The sequence below is a fragment of the Hoplias malabaricus genome, chromosome 10 (assembly GCF_029633855.1).
Source record: "Hoplias malabaricus isolate fHopMal1 chromosome 10, fHopMal1.hap1, whole genome shotgun sequence".
In the NCBI taxonomy this organism is placed as follows: domain Eukaryota; kingdom Metazoa; phylum Chordata; class Actinopteri; order Characiformes; family Erythrinidae; genus Hoplias; species Hoplias malabaricus.
Window position 1 is genome coordinate 21,047,556 of NC_089809.1, and position 23,101 is coordinate 21,070,656.

General features: G+C 39.4%; 3 protein-coding genes across 4 annotated transcripts; all 3 read right to left on the minus strand.

Annotated features, from left to right (window-relative positions):
• Window positions 1-1,004: 1,004 nt before the first annotated feature.
• hoxa2b (homeobox A2b) lies at window positions 1,005-7,201 on the minus strand. 2 transcript variants are annotated; one of them, XM_066683115.1, is made up of 3 exons: window positions 7,111-7,201; window positions 3,528-3,771; window positions 1,005-1,944 (listed from the first exon to the last, which is right to left on the minus strand). In XM_066683115.1, exons 1-3 carry the CDS (start codon window positions 7,141-7,143, stop codon window positions 1,298-1,300), a joined length of 924 nt encoding a protein of 307 aa, XP_066539212.1. In that variant the 5' UTR covers window positions 7,144-7,201; the 3' UTR covers window positions 1,005-1,297. The 2 variants fall into 2 exon arrangements, with proteins under 2 accessions (XP_066539212.1, XP_066539211.1); XM_066683114.1 differs by lacking the exon at window positions 7,111-7,201 and having other exon boundaries at window positions 3,528-3,966.
• Window positions 7,202-13,434: 6,233 nt separating this feature from the next.
• On the minus strand, window positions 13,435-15,820 carry hoxa9b (homeobox A9b). The gene is made up of 2 exons (XM_066683865.1): window positions 15,356-15,820; window positions 13,435-14,241 (listed from the first exon to the last, which is right to left on the minus strand). The coding sequence occupies exons 1-2, from the start codon at window positions 15,813-15,815 to the stop codon at window positions 13,997-13,999; spliced, it is 705 nt and encodes a 234-aa protein (XP_066539962.1). The 5' UTR covers window positions 15,816-15,820; the 3' UTR covers window positions 13,435-13,996.
• A 4,171-nt stretch (window positions 15,821-19,991) lies between these two features.
• Window positions 19,992-22,350, minus strand: hoxa10b (homeobox A10b). Its single transcript, XM_066683943.1, is given in 2 exon segments — window positions 19,992-20,314; window positions 21,654-22,350. Coding segments are annotated over 2 exon segments (972 nt in total). The 3' UTR covers window positions 19,992-20,039.
• Window positions 22,351-23,101: the final 751 nt, after the last annotated feature.

Consider the following 23,101-nt stretch of genomic DNA (forward strand, 5'->3'; position numbering starts at 1 on the left):
TTTTAAATTTGTTTTTAATGATAATTGATTTTTTTAATAATTAAGCTGAAATGTACGAAATTATGACAAATTAAATCATAAGTTATATCAACAAATTTTCATAACTAGTAGTTACGTGTTTTTATATATTTTCTTGTTTAGATGGCCTGCTTTATGTCGGCTAAAGATGTTATTCTTCACAAAATCTCAGTTGACTGGTCGTGATTGTTAACGTATTAAATTGGTATAATAGCCATAAATACGGTCCTTGTAAGCTTATGCCAATCTCGATAAAAACGCCTGCTGATCCAACTTTAAACTTATCAAAACAGTAGGGCACTCCTTTTAGGCTTCCGAACTAATCTTAAATTAAGTGAATGTAATTTCTGATTTGACTGCTATGGATCCTGAGTCAGTGCAGTCTCAGGAGCTGATTGAATTAGACTGCTGCCTCAACACTAAGCCCGTGTCGAAGGTTTAATAGGCTATAAAATTTAATTGCTAACTCCTAAACGTAACAGCTCTTGGCCAGGGAACTCCCTGCGTTTTCCGAAACACTCAGAGTTTATTTTCAAGTTTGTGCACCAGCAGAGACCTCTGTCTCTCCCGACGTCTTTGCGTCAAATGATTTTCCCCACGCATGTTAAGCGCATGTTAATACACAGTGCAACATTTGCTGATGTTATTAAAAAGCAAGCGATGTGTATTTCGGCCTAAATAGTGCTGCTCAGCCCACGTGGGGGATATCTGAACTAATAAGCTACTTGGGAACGTGTAAAACTCACAGCAGTTTTGTATGTGATTTTTTTTTTAAATAGCTCAGCAAACTTTTTTTGTGGGGTGTATTTAAGAACACGTACATATTTGTCCACTTTGTCTCGCTGCCTTTCAATAATAAAAAAAAAAGATTATTTTGCTGTTGATCGAAGTCCCCTGTGACCTGACTCAGTAAATATTACCAACAGCTACTCAGTAACTCACATTAATGCAAAACACAGCGGTCTGCATCTTGAATAACATGTAAAATTTTATTCTAGGAAAATACGGCTCTCGGCCGAGGGGCTGGAAATGATACAAAAATAAAAACGAGAAAATATATAATTTGTCGCTTTTTTCTTCATTTTAAGTCGTAAACACAAACGATCATTCAATTTTAAACAATCAAACTGAACATATCGTATGCTACCGGGCTAGACCTATTTTAATAATATTATAATTATTGTTGAAGTCTTAATTAAAACACACTGACCATCAGTAGTGTGAGAAAGCTAACAAGTGACTCCTGTTTTGCGACTGAAACTTTGCTTTTTGTACGAGTTCAATAGCTCAAATGTTGCAGGTCGATAGTCGTGAGCGTTTCAGAAAAGAAGTCGAAAGTGTCCGCTGATAAAGCCACTGGACTGTCCGACAAACTCGGAGAAGTGGCATCTGAGAGGTGGAGGCAGGAATCCGAAGAGAAAATGTGGAAATCCAGGGAGGGAGGAGAGCCATTGTCCCTGGCAGATGCGCTGTCCGAGACCATTGTTGCGGACAGGATGGGAACAGTGGGTGAAGGGTTGGGAAAATGTTTCAGATTTTTCTCATTGCTGCTCAGAGGAGAGACTGTGGCGCTCTGGGCATCTCCATTGTGTGCGTTATGCGGGGCGTTGTGTTGTTGAAACGCGTAGGCCTCCCTCTCGGAGAGGGCGCCCGTAGAGGCGGGCGGGCCGAGCGCTTTGCCATCGCCGTGCTGGTTCTCTTTGCATTGCGTCTGACGCTTGTGCTTCATCCTGCGGTTCTGGAACCACACCTTCACCTGCCTCTCACTCAGCTCGAGCAGCGCTGCAATCTCAACGCGCCGTGGCCGGCATAGATACTTGTTGAAGTGGAACTCCTTCTCCAGCTCTAGTAACTGTGTGTTCGTATAAGCAGTCCTTAGCCTGCGGCTCGAGGCCCCGCCGCCTCCATCCGCGAGCTCCGGAGACCCTGCAAAACAAAGAGAAGCTTTAAGCGAGCATTAACATTAGCAAGGAACATTCTGCAGGTCAATTAAACGTATATACGCCACTGTGCGGATGTGGTCCTGTCAAAGTTAGAGAAGCAATCATATTACATCGTTAGATGTCCTGTGCAATTGTTGTAACCCTGGACATGTTTTTATTATTATTGTTATTATTGCCAAAGTTAATGCATTGTCTACAATAAACAAATCTTCATATGGCATTTGTTTCCTATTTGAATGCACGTTCTGTATCATAATACAGATCAAGCAGATTAAAACAGGCCATAAATAGTAAAGTCGGCACATGCTACGTTTAATGTTTTAATGTCCTCATATTTTTTTACGTTTAATACATGTGCAACAATTAGCATATGTGTGATTTCTGTAGAAAAATCAATAATAATCAAAAACCTGTTACTAGACCAGGGACGCCCAAAGTTTTGCATGAGGCTGTATGTATTACAGAAGTGCCACTAATTACAACATTGCGCAGCTCACCTCGCAAACTCGTCAAAACGGCGCTTCTCAAGGGACATAAATTGTTTGTGGGACCGGAGCCACAGCGCTGGGAATAATTTGTGTCCTCAGCCTCCGCTCCAGAGCAGAACTCAGAATGAGCAGCGCGCGACGAGATTAATGAACAGGGCAGCTGCCGACTGGAGGAATACCTCAATCTATCACTCTTCATTACTGTCACATACTACTATTCACGCCCCGAGCCGAGCTGCAGCAGTCAACACCAAACACACCACGCTTTTATCAAAATAAATTATTATACACTGCACACATGAAACAAGCTGAAGTCAGTTTGAGGCCATTTCAGTCATTTTTATATATTGCCCGATTAAGATTGGGTACCAAAACAAAAACGGACTAAAGAAAATGTTAACAAAATGGCTGCTTAAAGTTTAAAATGTATTTACTACAAGTATCCTCCATTTTAAAACAAGCTTATCAAACGTTAATTTATACGATACAACACATGTATATAATATACATTAGTTTGAAAAAACATTCTTTTAAATGAAAATAGGCCAACATTTGTCCGTAAAAAAATCTACTTTACCATTTCTTTAGAAAATTCCACCTTAAAATGTAACGCTGGATGGATTGCAGTTACAAAAATATCTTTTCAGTAAAAAAACAAGTTGGGAAAACAATGTATATAACACACGTACCAGACTTCATTGTAAATTGAAAACTTTAGACTGCCTTAGCAAACGTTCCACCTTAAATGCACGTGTTAGATATTATTTGGGAAAATAGCTACTACTAGATTCACCAAACAGACATTAGAGGGGAAACCCATATGCTGTTTTAAAAAGTACACACTGGGAATGATTTCGTAAATGGTCAAATGTAGATTAACTGTAACTGCTTATTAGCTAGAAAATGTCTGATTAAAATGATCACCTAGGTTTTCCTTGGGGAAATATTTGCTGAAATATGGCTTGGGATACAAGATATAATTTTTATAATTCACAGAAACTAATAACAACAACAACAACAAAATAACACAAAACCTAAGTAAAACAGCGTTAAAGCATTGTGAAGAACGTTGGTTTACCTTGTGGAGAGAAATAAAGTGGCGAGGGTTCAGTGGCGGTTGGAGCCGAGCTCTGGTTCTTCTTCGAGGCTTTTTTCTCCTTCATCCAAGGGTACTCAGGCGGAGAGGCAGTGGTGGGCGGCGGGCAGCAGCCGCTGAGCTCGTTCTTGTTGCGACAGTGGCGGGCGCGGCCGCTCGGGCTCAGGCTCGGGATGATCTGCTCGAAGGGAGGAGGAATGAGTGTCGAGCTCTTGATTGATGAACTCTGAAACGCATCAGCGACAGGGGGAAAGGACGTCAGGCACTCAGCGAGCGACGGCTGACTGTTGATAAAGCCCGTCTCCCGCTCGAATTCGTAATTCATCTCCGAGGAGTCTTCACAAGTCACCGCTCACCGATTTATGGCTCGAAGAGAAACAGTGAAATACAGTGTGTGTGAGGAGGGGTGGGGGATCCGAAAAAATAAATAAAAAATGAAGAATAACAATAATAAAAACTATATATATTGCTGATTACGGCCGTGTGGGGACGGCGATGCCATTAAACTATTGCTTTCATGGAGACAAGGTTGAAATTGGACCGTATTGCTTGTCACATGATTACCTCTGTCCAATGACAATTTGGGGTTTAATCAAAAGAAGCCCCTCTCTGTGTGATTGATCGAGAAAAAGTCTACAGGAGGAACGCCTCGCGCGCTGGGACGAGCCACTTTATTGGGCTCTGTCCGCTGCGGCTCAGTAAATGAGAGATCAACTGCAAGTAGAACGTCGCGCGCCGATCTTCGCCTCCTCTCTTTCCGTTTTACTCTCACCCGCCGGCACCGTCCCAAGCAAAGACAAGCGCTCATCCCGTGCACCACTTTTACCACAACTTTTGTGCTTGCTACAATGCGCGCTCTCGGGCGCATGGGGCACGCGCACAGGGCACAGACGTGGAAACGCGTGCACGCGCATGCAGGAAGGGAGGAGCGCGCGGCCTTCATAGCTCTCTTACTTTAGCCGTTCACGCCGGTTTGACATGCGCATGCGCATTTGCATGGGCTTTGTCCCAAATCAGTGCCTTCAACTGTGCTATATATGAGGTTCTAATTTGTGACTGGGTTCTGGCTTTTAAAATTCACCATTAAAGATTCAAATATGATACAGTCTCCCCCTCGCTCTCGCTCTCTCTCTCTCTCTCTCTCTCTCTCTCTCTCTCCACTCTCTGTTTATATTTGTATATCAATATATGCATGTATATATTCACACACATTTTACACACACACACATATATATATATATATATATATATATATATATATATATATATATATATATATATATATATATATGTGTGTGTGTGTGTGTGTGTGTGTGTGTGTGTGTGTGTGTGTGTGAAATTAAGTATTTAATTGTGAAAAACACGATGCCGGTTAACGAACGTGGTGTTTGTGGAATATTTTGCTATACACTGACCTTACAGTGACATTGAGGGTCTGAAGCAGAGCCGTGTGGACGCCCCCCCATTCTGCTGTGCAGCTCATATTTATGAACACACGATAAACGTATAAATCCAGAGCTGTTTTCAGTAAGTGATTTTTTTCCCTCTTTGCCTTGAGCAGGGCTCGGCTGAGCGGCAGAGGGCCATGAGCACTTTATTGCTTATATTCCAAACAAAGAGCCCTGGAAGCCTGTGCGCTATCAATCTTACTCGCCAAAAGGTCTGACAGCTTCGTGCCCTAAGAACACATTTAAACCATCTAACACTCTCTTAGATCATATGAGAGCAAGGAGAGGAGAGCAGCATAGGAACCAGAGTGGAGAGGGGCTCTTGCCTTAGAAATTCCTCTATCAAATATTTTGTTGGAGGAAAAAAGTGGACGGACCTACAGGAGAATCTCCGAATCTGTTTCGAGAAGGACATTCGCTGTTTATTGGATAAAATATTCGTTATTCTGCGTTGTTTTTCCGTTCTCGAAAACGCGAGGAAGGATTTAAACTTACTTCTTTATGTTAACATTTATTTAAAGACTGTGAGAGCAATTGCTCAGGAGCTATTGAACGTATGTGTCTGTGGGTGTTGGCATTCTTTAAAAAATACCCAGTCCTGCCTACACATTTTCTACAGAGCTACAAAGCGGTGTTTTTTCCTTCACTATCTGAGCACAAAAGGATTAACACGGACACTTTTTTTTTTTAATAGAGCAGATCAGTAATTATTAATTTACTCCACATTCCACATTTGTCACATTTCGTTTCAGATACTTTAAAATTATATTTGGGCATAAATAAAGTGTATATATATATATATATTAGACATTTTAATACAAACCTTATTGCTTAATTTGTGTACATGATGTGTGGGTAGAACTACTCATTAACTTTCACGGAAACACTTAAACAAATCTGATATTATTAAACGTTTCACCTGCAGAAGTTTTTTTTTTTTTAGAATTACAGACTATTTATTTATTAAATGATTTGGTTGTACAGTAAATATGGATGCACGAGTTTCTGCGTGGGCCATATCTCAAATTGTGAGAGAATTGATATATAAACCATAATCAGCAAGGATAATATATCTTGACTTTGTTGCACAATATTTACGTTTCAAAATGAATTTCATTTTTTAAATGTTTTCCCCAGTAAGGGTTGTTTACAGCTGTGTTCGTCGGTAATGTTTATTTACAGTTAATAATGAAGCCTCGTTGAGTTTAAAGGGTAGGCTTGTTGCTCTAGCTGCTCTCTGAGGGGGAGATGATAGTTGTAGTTTATACAGATACAGGACCAGTGAAGAATTTGGCTTTTCTGTGTGATGAAGCTTCCAGCGCGTGTCTTTGTGACGGGGTCTGGCGCGCGGCTCGGGCTCGCTCTCCGTCTGTCAGACATCACAGTCACCGCTGAGGACATCTATAAACTCATACAGCACAACCAAACTAATGGATCACTCCATCAAAAGAACCAACCAGACTATTAATATTAATAGCCACAGAGCATCCTGAAACGGTTGGATAAATAAGCAGGCTTCATTAATTATAGCACTTCTCATTAAAGATGTTTAATTATTCATTTAATATCATATTTGTTAAATATATTTTCAAGTTAATACAATACAATGTTACGTCATGTATACAACGTCCAAATTACTACAACTACTACTAATTGTATTAATAATTATTGTGAACAAAATAATTATTGCGTACATTAATAATAATAATAATAATAATAATAATAATAATAATAATAATAATAATAATATATAAATACTACTACTACTACTACTACTATTATTAGTAGTGGTAGTACTAGTAGTAGTAATAGTATCATCAGACGTGGTATGTGGTATAATGAATTAATTCATTCAAATATAAATGGAAAATACGACCTGAAGTTCAACATCACCAACTCTATGTTTACCCACCAAAAAGGTTTCAGATCTGTAATAATTTGCAGGTTTATTTAACAACATACACGATTTCAAAACAAGTGATATATTTAGTTACTCAAAAGGCATTCAGTTAGTTAGTAAATTACAAACATACACACACAATATATATATATATATATATATACATTTTTGGTTTAATAAACAAAAATTCAAAACAAATTCTGAAAAATCTAAGCACCTTCGGGTGATGAGAGGCAGAGAACCATTCCATATCAACCAAAAGCGGAGAAAATCAACAGAATATCGACGGACCCTCCATACATAGGCCCACCAAGGTGACTCCCAGACTCCGGTCCCTGGATCATTACAGATCATGCGCCTCATGCTCACTGCTAACACTCTGGAAGCTCGTTTGAATGTAGTTGTGGGAGCTATCGGACACTGGGTTTATTTTATTGTTTTCCTCGCGCAGGCGGTGAATATGGGCTGTTTATGGTGCAATGGCAGCAGCCCACAGTAGCAGACTGGTGCTTGATGGATGACCCTCTACCCACATACTCTATTTCTTTCTTTCTCTTTCTCTCTCTCTCTCTCTCTCTCTCTCTCTCTCTCTCTCTCTCTCTCTCTCTCTCCCACACACATACACACAAACACACACACACACACACACACATACACACACTGCAGTGGGCTGTAAATGAGGTCCATGCTGCCATTGTTCTTTTAGAGGTGTGTGTGTTGTCCAGCTATATCAGCTATAAAATACTCTACATTATTGTGACGCTGTGTACGCACTGCACATTAGCAGTGGTACTTCTAATGCTGCGAGTGCACGAGGCTACTGTGGGAGCTCCACCATGTTCAGTGCTGACAGGAAGTCATTTTTATCTTAATGGATCTGAATATAGCTGATCTTTTCATATGTAAATAGGTTTGTGATGTTCACACTGTTGTATGGTGATATGGTGATACGTCAGCAAAATGGCGGAAATAAATATTAGTGGTTTTGGGCATGATATTCTAAGTGAAGATAAGTACACACAATAACGTGCTTCTGCAAATCTCACAACTCAGATTTTTGTTTGTTTTTCCTAAAGGAAAACATGAAAGATGAAATAGTGTTGTCTCTGCATATTCTATATTTTGCGTTAAAAAATACAAATTGTGATATAAAGCAATTGCTAAAAAATGCTATTGCTACGTTCTCTATAAAACATTTATTGAACGATATTCACTATATGTCGGCTCCTAGTCCTAGATATTCCGATCTCTTAACATTAATCAGTTAACAGGCATTTACGGGGAAAAAATATATGATGATTGTGTCAAAGGGTGCATACGATCTAATATTTATTAGAAACCTAGAAGGTTTAAATATCTATACATTGAAAATGTGCTTTACGTTTACACGATTTAGAGCTAACGTTCTTGTCAACAGAAGTGACTGAGCAGCCGTCGTGTTGATGTTATTCGTGTGTAACCGTTTACAGACTGAAACCGTTGATCAAAACTGAATTGTACATAATGCTGCACGTCACACCAGCATCTAGACTCTTAGAGTATGAAACACGAACTGATAAAATCATGTACAAACCAGAATCTTTGGCTTCTGTTTCGCTGGCCGTTTAAGATAATTGCTCCAAAATACCTATGTCCAAAACATATTTAAATGTCTCATTAAGAAATCACACATTTATTTATTTATTTATTTATTTATTTATTTATTTATTTATTAACCTATAATTTAACCAGGCAAGTCATTAAGAACATATTTTTGCTGCAACAGTGTCTATTTTTATCGATGTTTTATATGACCTTGATTAATAAAAACAGAAAATGACCATTGAATTGTCTTTCTGGATTGGTGTGTGCATGCAATGTCACTAAACCCCCTGAACCCAGGTGCGGATCCTTACGGCCACCACTTGAACATCTTGCAGTAGACCACAGAAACTGGCCCAGCTTGTCTGGAACTGACCTTTAGTTTGATGTATTGCGGGTCGTGGGGTCAGGGAGAGCACTGAAAACCATGCAGCCCTTACGGAAGTCTGTATGCTGCAAGGCTTTTGAATGTGAGAGTCTTGACTTGGAAACATGAGACTGTTGGGAGTGTATGAGACACTTCTGAAGGAAGAAGGAAGGTATAAATTTATGCTCAGACAAAAATAAATAAATACCTAAAATAATACAATTTTTAAAAATAATAAAAAATGCCACAGTGTTTGTTGATGCAACTCAAAATAACCATATTAGTTAGGTAAGTACGTTTATTTTATTTTATTGTACCTTAGGGAAGCAAGTTTTTAGCATCACACAAATCAGATATTCTGGCCCATGTTGATTATAAGGTATCACTGTATGTAAACGCAGGCTGTAAAAAAAACAAAAAACATACCCCTTGTAAGAGAATGTATTGGGACTATGTTTGTTATGCTGTAATGTACTATATTATTTTCATGAGACACAATATGGAGGGCTTGGAAGTTTTTTTTTTTTTAATATCAGTCTTAGAAACGTTGGTCGTGGGTCTAATTAAGTTTTGAAATGTTTGATTGATTAGTTGTTCAGCTTGGTTAATGGAGATAATGGAAAATGGAAATAGAGTTTCAATTAAAAAAGCTCATTACTGCCCCTAGCGGCAGATGACGTCCAAAGCCTCAAGAGAATGTCAGTTGCATGAAAATGACTGAATACAAACACTGAGTTTCTCACTCTTTTAAGGCAGACTTTTAGTTCACGACTAATAAATATAACAAATGTAGATGCAAATGTTTCCTCATATATTCTATAAATTATATTTCATCAGGTTATGGTCGTGTATACAGGTCTGTTCACTTCATGATAACTGAAATAACAGGCATCCGTTCTGCACTGAACAACTAGCATAGCAAATGCCTTAGACATACAAATATATTCAAAATATTAAACACTTTTTTAAATAATTGTCTCAAATGTCAGTATTTAGGTTTCCTAAAATAATCTTTGCAAAAAATATTCTTAAATGTTAGAGCTATCAGTAAACTGAACAATATTTCAACAAATTAATCTTAATATTAATGCTTCTGGGTAACTGAACGTTTCTTTTGCAGTAAGCCAAGATAGCAACTGAATGTATGCTAAATTTCAGCTGAGATGTATTAAACTTACTTTACACTGCAGGAAGGACACAAATATGGGTTGACAACTTGAAAACGGTTCATTAAGAGTTCTTAAAAGCAATGCACTAATGTGTGTTTCTTTTTGTTTGTTTGTTTGTTTGTTACTTTTTTCTTTTTGTTTGGTTATAGGGTTCTTCTTTATTATATATAACCTGCATTTAATATAACACAAGAGATCCGCTATTCTTAGAAGCCAATGAAACGTGTTCGTACTTTATAAAACTAGACTAAAATAGGGTTATTCTGGTATAAATATATGGGACTTTGGGAGATATTAAAATCTCTGCTTGAGCTTAATCTTGTATTACAGATCCGCTGGGTGGAGAAACATAGATCCCCCACCATTTTTCCTTCTTTTAAATCAGAACAAATACACGCAGGGCCAGGTTTTACGTAAACACGTGACAGGATGTGACTGCTGAAGTTGATTGATGGCACCAGTTTCAGGTTCAGCGACTCAAGGCCTAAATCACAAAATGCTCCCTACCTCCTTATGAAGTGCACTAGGTAGCCATGAATTAATGGTTTCTACACTCGGCATTGGATGTCTTACAACGGATTGTATGTCAAGCAGAAAGCCACGGTTTCAGCTCTAATGTGTCCACCGTTTTAGCTAAAAATCTAGTGCACTAGCTAAGTGGGGGCAGAAAGTATAATTTCATACAGTGCACAATAACAATTGAGCCTCAGCCTGGATTAGGTGAGTGTGATCAGATTTTGACTGGTTTATGAATACCAATGTAGTTTAGCTGCTACATAAATAAATTAGTATTGTACCATCATACATCTATATTTAGCAGAGTTCCCTATTTATAAACCACTCACCAGCCTAATGGAGTAAAACGTAAAGGTAACTTCATATTTCAAAAGCTTTAAAGAAGTAATCTATATGGGAATATGGAGTGAAAGAGGCATGGCTTCTTGGTTAAATATGTTATAAACCAGCACGAATCTAGGCGATTGTATTAGTTCTGGGATCGATTAACTGTTCGATGTTGTTAATTAGTTTCATTGCTCACAGTGAATGTAGGCGTGGCGTTTGGGGGTTTACTCGGAACACTGCCTCCACCTGCTGGATTTTGGTGGTAACGGCAGCAGTGCTGGTCTTTTGTCTTCATTTGGACGCCGCTGATTCCTCTGCAGGGATAAGGTCCTATGGCACGCTGTGTTCCATATGTACATTAACAACACATCATATTTTATGCGTCATATTATCCTGGTCAAGTCTGTTTTTCTGTTCGTTGTGTGCTTGAACGTAGAAATAACCTTCAAATTGAATTTTGTAGTTGATTGTAAATAGGGTTTGTGTGTGTGTGGGGGGGGGGGGGGTATTGAAAAAAAAGAACAGCTTGGAAAATTCGCATATTATGGATTGTGTGTGGACTTAAACCGCATAATATTCTCACATTTCATGTAATCCTCTGAATTCCGCGCTCAAGCTGTTCGAGAAACTTCAAATTCATGATTATAGTGAAGCTTTTCATTTTTCACAGGGCCAACGGCAAGTATTCGTCCAGTGGTTGAATTGGTGCCTTTCCGCTGCGTCTTTGTGCTCGCTGTGGAAACAAATGGGTGGTCTGAACCGCAACGCCGGAATTGTACCCGTAATAAAGTAATTAGTGCAGAAATCCAGACATTTTATGGCACTGTCTGTGACTGGACCCTTGAAAACAGGCCCATCACGGTCCAACAAACAAGAGCCTATAGCAACACAATCGCACCCCAGTCTAAAAAAAAAGACTACAACTTCCAAAGACACAACGATCACAGCCCTAACAACATCTAAACTTCCTGTGATGCCTTACGTCAGCACGTTTTGTGTCTCATTCTGAGGAAGGTTCTGAAAACAATGAAGCTGATTTGAAAAGTGAGTGGTTTATGAATAAAATTCCGAACATTTCATTTATTTTATTTAGTTTTTAGTTTTTTGTTTGGTCTGTTTAGTTTCACTAACTTATATATTTGCTTAAATAAAGTTATAATTTATACATAACGGCATTTACACATAGTTAACTACAAAGGCATACAAATGACTCTCTCTTTTTCTGTATGTGTGTGTGTGTGTGTGTGTGTGTGTGTGAGAGAGAGAGAGAGAGAGAGAGAGAGAGAGAGAGAGAGAGAGGTTTCCCTCACGTTGTGGGAACCAACATTTTTTTACATCCTCACATTCTGCGGATTGGTTGTATTTATATGGATAACAAGTTAGTCCCAGCGGGGTAAATCGTGTTAATCCTTACATATTAAGGTGAAAACATGTTCTAATGTTAGGACAGTTTTGGAGTTAGATTTAGAGTTAGTATGTGTTTTAAGTGATGGGTAGAAGTAGCTACTTATAGATGGTGTAAGTACAAGTCCCCACATAAGTCTATGTAATGGCCACACAATACATGAAAACCAACATGTGTGTTTGCGTTCCTGCATGTTTTTGTGTGTTAAAGTTTTATGGCAAATGCGGTAGACCAGTGTTTCTGTAATGTTTGTCGCACTGAGTCAGGCTCGTGTTATTAAAGTGATGTTGATAAGGGAGTGTCCCACCAGGTCGACCCTCAATCGTTTTGCACCCCATAAACAGTTAAGACTGTGACTGTGGTTTATTGCCGTACGGTCACCAATATCGTTGGCGAGGGCGCGCATATAACACGCACAGGCCCGTCCAGCAGCGCGCTCGAGCCTTATTTATACAGAGAGTTACAGGAACACTCAGCAGACCCCTGGACACAAAGGAAGAGCCGAGGAAGAAGATTCCACTGCGGACACAGTCATAGTTTAAGCATTTAACCTAGAGTTGAAAGTAAGTTTTGCTTCTCTGTTTAGATAAACATGCAAATGTATATAGAATAAACAAAAATGGAACATGATTTCTGAGCAAAATAAAAACTGACCTCGGCGCAATAAACCCTCAACGTTAGGCATCACACTAATCCTAACACTAACCCTAACCTTAACCCATGTACATTTCAGGCTTGGAATCAGTAATACGTGACACTGACACGGTGGCCCATGCTGGCAGACGTGTGAATTACAGGCTTTATGCGTGATACCTGGTTTATGGACATAAACGCACACGTTATAACGCATAGCATTAACGTGCAACTACTCCTGGTCCAATTAAACGTTTTGATGTCGTACGTGAAAACAGGTTTATTCTCACACAACCAATTTTGTATATTTGAAAACAAAATTACTGTATGCAGAAATTAATATTGCAGGAAAATTATATATATATATAGTGCACTAAAATGTATATAAATGTAGACAAATGTTTTGACAAGGTTTTACATAAGATTATTATGGAAATGGAACAGAAACAAGTCTCATATTTTCACAGCTTTTATTTTCGTCCTCTACAGGCGTTTTCTCCTTGGAAAATGGTTCTTTTTGAGGTATTTGTCGCACAGGCTTTGTCACCAAAAACAAACAAACAAACAAAAACAACAATAAAAGCATGTTTACGATAAGAAAATTCACGGATGTCTTCACGACAAAAAACGAATATCCATAATGCAAATAGGTAGTTTAAATACATCTAGGTAGTTACAGAATACATCGATATAGCGGGCGTTTATTCTTTTGAAAAGCCGCTGGTAACCATGCAAAACAACACTATTTATAACATCGAGCGCTTCAGTACATATCCCTGAAATCAGTAGCTTATTAACCAAACACTGAAAGAGGCTCACAAATGGAACATTTCGAGCTACAAGAACAACCACAACAACAACAATAACAACAGTAACAAGCAAACATAGGACATGAACACAGACAAAGACTCAAACACAAAGTCGACACGGGCTATACTATAAACACACTCTGCTTTAGAGACTGTGCGGAGGAAATGTTCTGATTCTTCTTGTTGCTTTATACCAGAGCAGATGCCTAATTTACAAAAAGAGAGAAAACCAGATAAAATCCGTGTGCGCAGGAAAAAAGCGGCACAAACCACTGCAGTGCCATGGGCCGAGTCTCCTACTCGCAGCTGTCTTTTGGTCGGTTTTTGTTGCATTTCTTCATCTTCATCCTACGGTTTTGGAACCATATTTTGACTTGTCTCTCGGTGAGGTTGAGCAGTCTTGCCACCTCGTATCTACGGTCTCGGGACAGGTACATGTTAAACAGAAACTCCTTCTCCAGCTCGAGAGTCTGGTGTTTAGTGTATGGGCAGCGCTTTTTTCGGCCGGACTTCGCGTGCAGCCAGTTGGACGCGGGGTTATCTGCAGAAAGGTTCGAAAAGGGAAAGAATTAAGAGGCTCGTCATCTCGCCCTGCGGATTACACACTGCGGCCATTTTATCACTGCTTTATGATGGTTGTACTGTGCCTGGCCTCTAGGCCTAACAGACTAAGTGTATGTGCGTTTGTTCAGCTGCAAATACTTGTATTATTTTCAGACAATAACTATAACAAGCTTTGCGTATTCAATCGGTGTTACAAATATGTTGTATATATATATATTTCATGCCAGTTACATATATATGTAAATATGTTAACTGGTCATTTTCCTCCTGTTTTGCTATCAGGGCGCGAGTAAATCCGTTAAGCAGTCCACTAACGTCACATGTTATTGTAATAATTACAAGGTCCTTATATTTAATCCTTTCTTGCGCAGTGAGGGCTGTGATACGGTCGTTAGACTTTACACCGAATCAAATCCTGCTGCAGTCCAACTGTACCACACAGCTGAACATGTAATTTCTTTTCTGAAATTTCTGAATTAAAAATCCTCAAGAGGATCAATGTTTTAACCTTTTTTTATTTGGAAGTCATTTTTAAAATTAATAAATCGTTATAAGAACTAGGTAATTTCCTGAACTATATAAAGAAGCAAAATACAGTCGTGTACAAAACTTTGTAAAGCTCCTGACAGAATTACTGTTTTGTAGAAATAAATCGGCCAGTGAAAATCAAATAAATAAAACCTGACATGATCTGTGCAACGTTAATGAAATGTTTGTTTATATGTAGACTATATGTATATATATTATTATTATTTGCATTTGCACACAGTTTATATTTTTATATTTAATCTTTAAAATAATGTTTTATATAGACACCCTATGTTTAACTGTTAAAATGTTTTGTTACACTTCGCTGGGTTTGACTATACCTTTATTTGCATATTGTCATATTTTGTTTAAGTATTGTTTATGCCGGTATACGCTGGTATATGAGTTTAAACAGATTTAGAGTTAGAGCAGATGAATAATGCCGGGGAAACAAAGACAACGAATATACACAAACAAACAAGCAAAAATGTTCATCTAAAATTAGTAACGTGTACGGAAGAAGCGTTCCTAACTTCCCTAACGTTTTTAAGAACCGCTCTTACTTGGGTCCAGATCAGGTTTGGCATCTGTTGGTGTTTTGTCTTCTTGAGCAGGATCGACCTTCTTTACGGGAGGGGTCGCATCGCCCCTGATATCGCCCCCAATCTCCGTGAGCGCCGTGCATTCTTCGTGTTGGAGCAACGGCTCCGGTTTAATGTCGTGCTGCGTGTCTGTGGGTAGTCCTGGGAAAGGTGTCCAGATCCGATCGGTTTCTGCCGCAGTTTGGTGCGCGTAAGGCTGATAAATCGCGGCTGCGCTGCCAGGGGGCTGCACCGGCACCGGGCTCCAGGATGCGCCAAAAACAGCTGCTCTCGCCTGGAAAGGGTAGCACTCCTGCTCGCCGTAGAAGCTCGAAGCCAGGGGATGATGGTGGTGGTGATGATGATGACCATCTTCTTCTTCGTCATTCTCGTGCGGTATGTGCGAATCAGTGTAATAACCCAGGGTGCCTAGCGTCGACATAACAAAACAGCGCGCGCTCCCAACACCACCGTCACCGCCACCAAATGGCAACAACAGCAGAACCCGTGCAAACGCAGGAACGCAATTCCAGCAACTCCTTGACTTCGCGGTGAACTACAGACCTCGCGCAAGTTGAACCGTGGCCGAGACGGGATTGGATAACACGGGCACGTGACCATGGGAGAGAACAATAAAGGGGCAAGGAGTTATTTACACGGCCTCCATTTTGCAGTTAAAAAAACTGTTAATGGAAGAAGCGTATGGTTTTATGAACGTAGATTTTATTTTATTCTCGCAATTAAGTTAATTCCAGTTCCATACCCTTCCCTACAGCATACCTCACAGATAGTTTAGAAAACGGAATGGTTCTGCAAACCTTTAACACTCGAAGAATCTTTTGACTGAAATAGTTCTCAGCCTTCCTTGATCATGAAAATGATACTGTATAATTTAATTCATTTTATATATTTTTGTATTTAATATGTGAAATTATAAATATAACACCAAACAAGACATTAAGAATCGAGCCCTTTCCAGTTCACCAAAATCATTACTGAAGAGCTCTTAAATAAAGAAGGTTCTAACCATTTCACTGCATGATGATTTTGTCCCCTCCTGGTTACCGGGATGAAATGCTGTTCCTTCAACATGCATTTTAGTTCTTCAAATTTTTATCTCACTGTTGTTAAAAATTGAAACCATTTACAAATACATTCTACTTCTTTAGTAAATGCTTTGGTAAATGTTTCTGTATACATCAGTAAATGTTCTGACCAAAGGTTACTTTTCTTTTCCATATAAATGGAGTAATTAAACGTTGTGTTTTAAACGGTTTTGTTTCACCAAATACGATTATACAGTTCAAATATATATATTCGGTATCATACAGAACTTTATAAACCGTGACATTTGTTTGGTGACCGCCAAGAAATCACAAAGAAATTATTTAAAAATAGCTTATCCTCATACAACCAGGAGTGAGTGCAGACTGAGAAACGTGTATGGGCTCTTTTTGGCTTCACTCGTTGCATGTGGCCAACGCATAATGTTTATAGCAGCACCAGGTGACATAAAATATTACAGACATGTTTTAGAAATAAAGTCAATCGTTACGTGAGCCATATGTAAGCTTTATACGCCAATAAGTGCCATGGAATAGTTGAGATATGATCTACAGGCAGTGACCAGTCATTCGGCGTGGTTGTGTTTCCAGGTTTGTGGGCCACTATTGCACAGCATTTAAATGCAATTAAAACGCACACCTCTAATATGTCGTTTTAAAAAGATTTTAGAGTGAATAACAACTTGGTTTGAGATGCCAGGATTTTATGTCTTATCACAGGTTTCAAAATGTATTGTCCGCGTATGTTGTCATAGATACTATTCGAGAATAAATTTCTGAAAGAATCAGCAAAAGGCCACATTTTTGTTTCAGCAGTAATGCATTACTACAGATACTTCAATAATTTAAATGTATCTAATCATTGTATCAGGGCTACAATCTCTGTCAATCGCTTTCTTGTCCTTCGAAGCGTAAAAATCTTCTTTGTAAGAGAAATGTATTTATTCTTTATTAAGTAAATCGGATGTAAATTATAATAAAATAAAAACATTAACGATTAGAAAAGCTTTAACTGTATTTTAATGTTAAAATAATTTACTGTATTATTTTACATCATTTTAATTTAGTATATATATTTAACAGACTGGTTCCAATATAAACAAGTTCATTTTTGCAGATTAACAATAAAGGCTATAGATTATTTCTATTAGCTGTACCCAAGACAACATAAACTGCACTACAGTGACATACAATCAGATCTTTCTTTTCCTTCTGGCTCCAATGGGTATTTCCTCTTTAACCTTGTGTTGATGATAGTGCTGCTGTGCTCTGGAACAGGCTGGGTTTAACACCGGGCTATTAGGTTATTCTCCTGGAGGTTTTTACTCGGCTGTCTGGACTGAATATCACCAATAAAGCTTTTGTGTTGCTTCTCCAGAGCGGCACAAACATCCGGGCTCTGGGGCTGTATAGTCGCCTGCAGAGAGCGCGCGCCTTTGGCCAAAGTGCTTTGATCGTAACCGAGGCCTTGCGGTGGTGTAGAGACTTCCACTGTGGGCGTCCAATCACAACCCTGCCTTTCTCTAACTCTCCGTCTCTCCTCAGTGTTTATACACAGAGCCTGTAAAGTTTTCAGCTCAGACTGGACACTAAACTAAATTAGCAGCGGGCTATTCAAGATAATTGACGCTGCCAAACTCGGCTCAACTGCGATGGCAATGAAGGGGTGGGGAAGTTTTGGACACCCTTGGTCAAATGAAATGTTTTACTAAGTGAAAATATTAGCACTGTAAACGCAGCATACTCCTGCATTTTTTTTTTTTTTTTTTTTTTTTTTTTTTTTTTTGTAGTTGCTGAATGTAGCATGTTAGTGCAATAAGAACAAATCAGATTTGACCTTTGCAGAATCTGTGGCACATTTGATAGTTTATGTTTCCTCCAGTATGTTAAAGTGAACAAATAAATTGAAGTTGTGCACTAAAGTTTGCACAAATGACGTAACCAAATATTCGTTCCCAGTGAAGGACATGCTAAGTTATTTTCACGTAAACAAATCAACAAAACGTGTAATTTGGCGGGGGACTTTCAAACGTTTGCATATGACTGTGTTACATATTTACTCAGTGCCATAAATTAGTGTAGCATGGCGTATCATGCCGATTAAAATGACCGCATGCAATTCAAACCCAGTGCCGTTTCCTTGTGGAGCAAGTCGAAGCCGAGTCGAAATTCACTGCGAGGCAATTCAGACAGTTTCGTGTTGTGGAGAAACAAAACAAAGCCCAACAACATAAAACTACCTAAATCACTCAGCAGTTCTCTCTCTCTTGTTCACCAGAGCTATGAGAGAATAATAAAACCAAAAATACAAGTAACCCAAACTGTGAATTTTATTTATTATTATTTTTTTGTTTCCAGGGACATATTTTCACAAGCAGCTGGAAACGGCTTATATTATCAACGTTTAACAATGTTTCCCAACAGGCCTATACACTAAATTCAGCGGAATTCACAGAATTTCCATACAATCTATTACCATATATCAGCATAACATGGAGCCTTAACTATTCCAGTCATAGTGTCAGAGGTATTTTTCGCTAACAGTTCTTTGGCAGCAGTTTACTCACTTATATCTAAAAAGTAACATACCAGCTCTGTGTTCTGTTCTATTCTTTATGGACAAACTCGAACGAAGCGGAACACCACATTCATTGTAAGCTAGAGCTTGTCTTAAAATCTTTAAGCTGCGTGAATATTTTCAAGTTAAATTTTACATACTGTTTAATTCGCACTCGTGTTTATTTCGATATGCCATACATGAATAATTCATTCACAGTTGAGGCCAGAGCTCCCCCTCATTCAGTTATATTACAATGCTGTAAGACATAGAATGACCCTTCGTGCATCTAATAGTCAAACGTCGATCCAGTTTCACTGCAGAGCGTGTGATACACACCTTGGTGAACGAGCGTGTCGGGGTCACGTTTGCCATTACAATGTCACCAAATGCAACCAAAGCCTAAATCCCTACACCTAACCCTAACCCCATGATCATGATCCAATAGTAATCCTAACCATATCCCTATCTTGTGGTTTTAATAGCAGCGTGAATTTCATCCTGTAGTGGCACCAAAATATGGTCCAAGTTGGTACGCGTGTGTATTACACGCTCTAGGCGCGATAGCAGTTTGTTGTTTGCAAATGTATCTCGAGGGGAGGACTTCCTGCAGACGTTTAACGAAAACAAGAAAAAAAGTTTCAAAACAAAACTTGAGCAAAAATGCGATTTTTTAAAACATTTTTAACTTGGACAGAACAATTTCGCTTTCTGTTAAAATGTTGATTGTAAATATATTTCATATTACATCATGCAAATATTGCAAATATGTACAGTAAATATATATACACATATACTACCGTTTGTCTATTTACAACTGTCACAGGAACAATACCGCAACTTACAACAAAAGTCCCACTGACATTTTATAAATAATGACGTGTTGCCACGAACAAGAGGTGAAGTGAAAAAAGATGCACTGACAAAAGTCTCCAACGGCCTACGACACAATAAGTTTTCGACAGTATCCAGCATGGGGGAAATAAGCTCGGTTCGCTCTAGTGCCCCAGCGCGTGGTTGGAGGGCGCCAGAGACCACCCGGCCTTCAGGAGAAGGCGAAGCCCGCCGACAGCTCGCGGATGCGGTTCTCTCGAGTCATTTTCTTGAGCTTCATGCGGCGGTTCTGGAACCAGATCTTCACCTGTCTGTCCGTGAGGTGTACGCTGCGGCTGATCTCCAGGCGCCGCTCCCGGGTCAGATACATGTTGAAAAGGAACTCCTTCTCTAGCTCCAGGGTCTGGTGCTTGGTGTAAGGACAGCGCTTCTTTCTGCCACTCTTAGCGGTCAACCAGTTTGCAGCGTTCTCGCGTTTGGATTCTCCTGTTGAAAAAAAACAAAACAATTCCGAAGACATGAGACCAATAGTTTAGAAAGGCTTTAACAAGGACAATTGCACGGGTAATTCAACTACAGGGACGATTCGTCCGACTATCCATTGTCAAGCACAAGGCTACTACAATGGCTAGATCTCTGTGCAAGTCTTTGGACACCAGCTAGTTGATTATACTATTTATTATTTGTATTTTCTTAATGAAAATAAGTTACGTCACCTAAATGTACAGTAAGTTGATTTAGTTGTTGTATTTTTTTATTACGTTTATCTTGTGGTGAAAAAATAAAAAATAAATAAAAATACAGGCGCCTCAAATAGTTTTCCCTTTTTACAACTATTGTATTATTTCTCCGTACGTTAAACACATACACATTATGTACATTAAAATGTGTAGAAAATCATCAAAATGCGTAATTTAACCAAGTAATAAGAGCATCAAAACTTTTGCACGTTTGCACAAAGGTCCACAGATATAAAACCTAATGAAATAAATAATACATGAGCTTTGTTACAGATCAATATTTTAGAAAAATATAAATCAGAACATAGTCACTGGTCTTGCAGGAATGGCAGTCACATGATTAAGTTTTAAATGCTGCATTTTTCATTTGAACTTCAACTGAATATTTACTCACCATTCCGAAAGAACAAAAGTTAATAGCACATTTTCTTACGGCCCTTTAATCAGTTTAGCGTGCGCGAGGAGAGTTGAGGGAATTCTTCGCCCGTGATCAAAAGCCTGTGGCAGCGCGCGCACCTTTCCTCTTTATGACAGGATCATGTGTTGTAAAGGTTTACAGGAAGACTTCAAACCGCACAGTGCACTGAAGAGCTGGACTGGGCGTGTTATTCCTCGTCATATAATAATAAAACCAGCAAGAGGAAGCTGGCGCAGGATTGTACAGCTGGCTAACGGTGCTCCACACTAAAACGCTACACAGCGAGCAGTGGAAATTCCAGTCCAGTAATATTAGAACATTTGTTCCATCCTCGGCGACGATGACCAAAGCTAGAACATGTGCAAATGTTTGGCGCATCTAGGAAATATGTCATCTTTTGTTGATTTTCTCATTTCCTCCAGAAAGAATACACTTCTGCCCGTTTTTAAGTCACAGCCACTCTTTGTATAACAGAACTGAACAGACTGTATAATATAAAGGGTCAATTCTGAAGGAATTTTCTTGTCTGAATTTGTTGAAAATCAACATGTCAATTCGGCAGGGGTGCCCAAACTTTAGCACATCTTCATCTGGCCTTTAGTGTTCCAGCCATGGTCTACAACCAGCCCTAAGACAATGATAACGACTGTAAACGTACGACACTAACCTTTACTGCCTTTATCCGGGCTGTCACTGGATCTCTCCGGAGGATCTGGAGATGAAGCGGGGCTCTCCTTGTCTGTCAGCGGGGCACACGCGACCGGTTCTTGGCTCTCTACAGCGCGTGGCTCCGCGGGGACTGTTGCATTGGAGAAATGGACGGAATCGTCGCTGGGGTAATCTTTAGCGGTCGAGTAAGTCTGAGAGAGTCTGAAGTAACCGGGGACGGGGACGCTGCCCTCGTTCCCAGCCGCCGTTATCGCCCTCGAATAAGGGATATCCTCCGCGACCGATTCTTTTGGACTCGGACCTTTCTCCGACTCGTAGAGACAGTAGGAGTTTTCCTCTTTTATGGCCGGGGAAAAGGACCTTGGGCCAATCTGGTGCTCGACGCGACACGATCTTGATGTCTCCAGCCACGACTCCATGCCCTGTGCGTATGGGATGTTCGCGGGGACCATGTTTTGGCTTTCGTTGCGTTTGAGTCCCGGGAAATAGCCACAATTCGACAATCCATAGGAGTACTCGGAGCCGGACGGCAAGAAAGCGCCAGTGTTTGGGTAATAATGACCACTGCCCTCGGCCCTGCCATTGATCAGCGAGTCCACCAGAAACGAGTGTCCAGATGGGCTATCGGAGCATGACATCTTCGTGGTCTAATTTGACGGGCAAAGAAGAAGATAGCCCTGGATTCTGGATGACATTTCTTGTGCAAAAACATGCTGAATATAATTACCGATAACCGTACAACTCAGGCACAGCTAACAGCCAATTAAAACGCAACGAGACACAGACTCCGCCCCTTTTCGCGGACGTAACCGCTGTGTGCCATGTCCATTTCTGGATACTGGATTGTTTAAAACAGGGAGAAATAAGTTTAAACTGCAGTTCCCTGATTATCTATTACCTTTTATGATGGTACAAAGATCTGATCATCACCTTCCTTATCATTGTCCAAGAGACTCCTTTCGAACTTCTGAAATTCAAGAGCAGTGTGTCTAAAGACAACTAGTGTTAAACTGGTACACCCTAATAACACTCTGGGCTATAACTGAACGGCAAATTACATTTTGTGTAAAGGTTTTCCGACCTGTGAGCTTCACTCACGTCCAACGTAAACGGCTGTGATATTTATTCATTATAATTTGATACATATTGGGTCATATTAAGTGTAATTTGTTCGCATTAGCAAGCTCCAGCAATAATATTTGTATGGAAAATATGCACAAGTTTACACAATGTACAGTGGTGTACAGACGTCTGGACAGTTCTGTTCAAATTACATGCTTTATGCTTTGTTAATATTGCAATAAAAAATCTATGTACATCTTATTTAGTGGAAAAACAGAAATACAACGTCTTTCAGCAAACGCTCTTGCAGTATCTGATTTATTCTGTGCCTATTTTTTCATATATTTATGTACGTATTTTTTCAATACTATCAATTCCGCACAT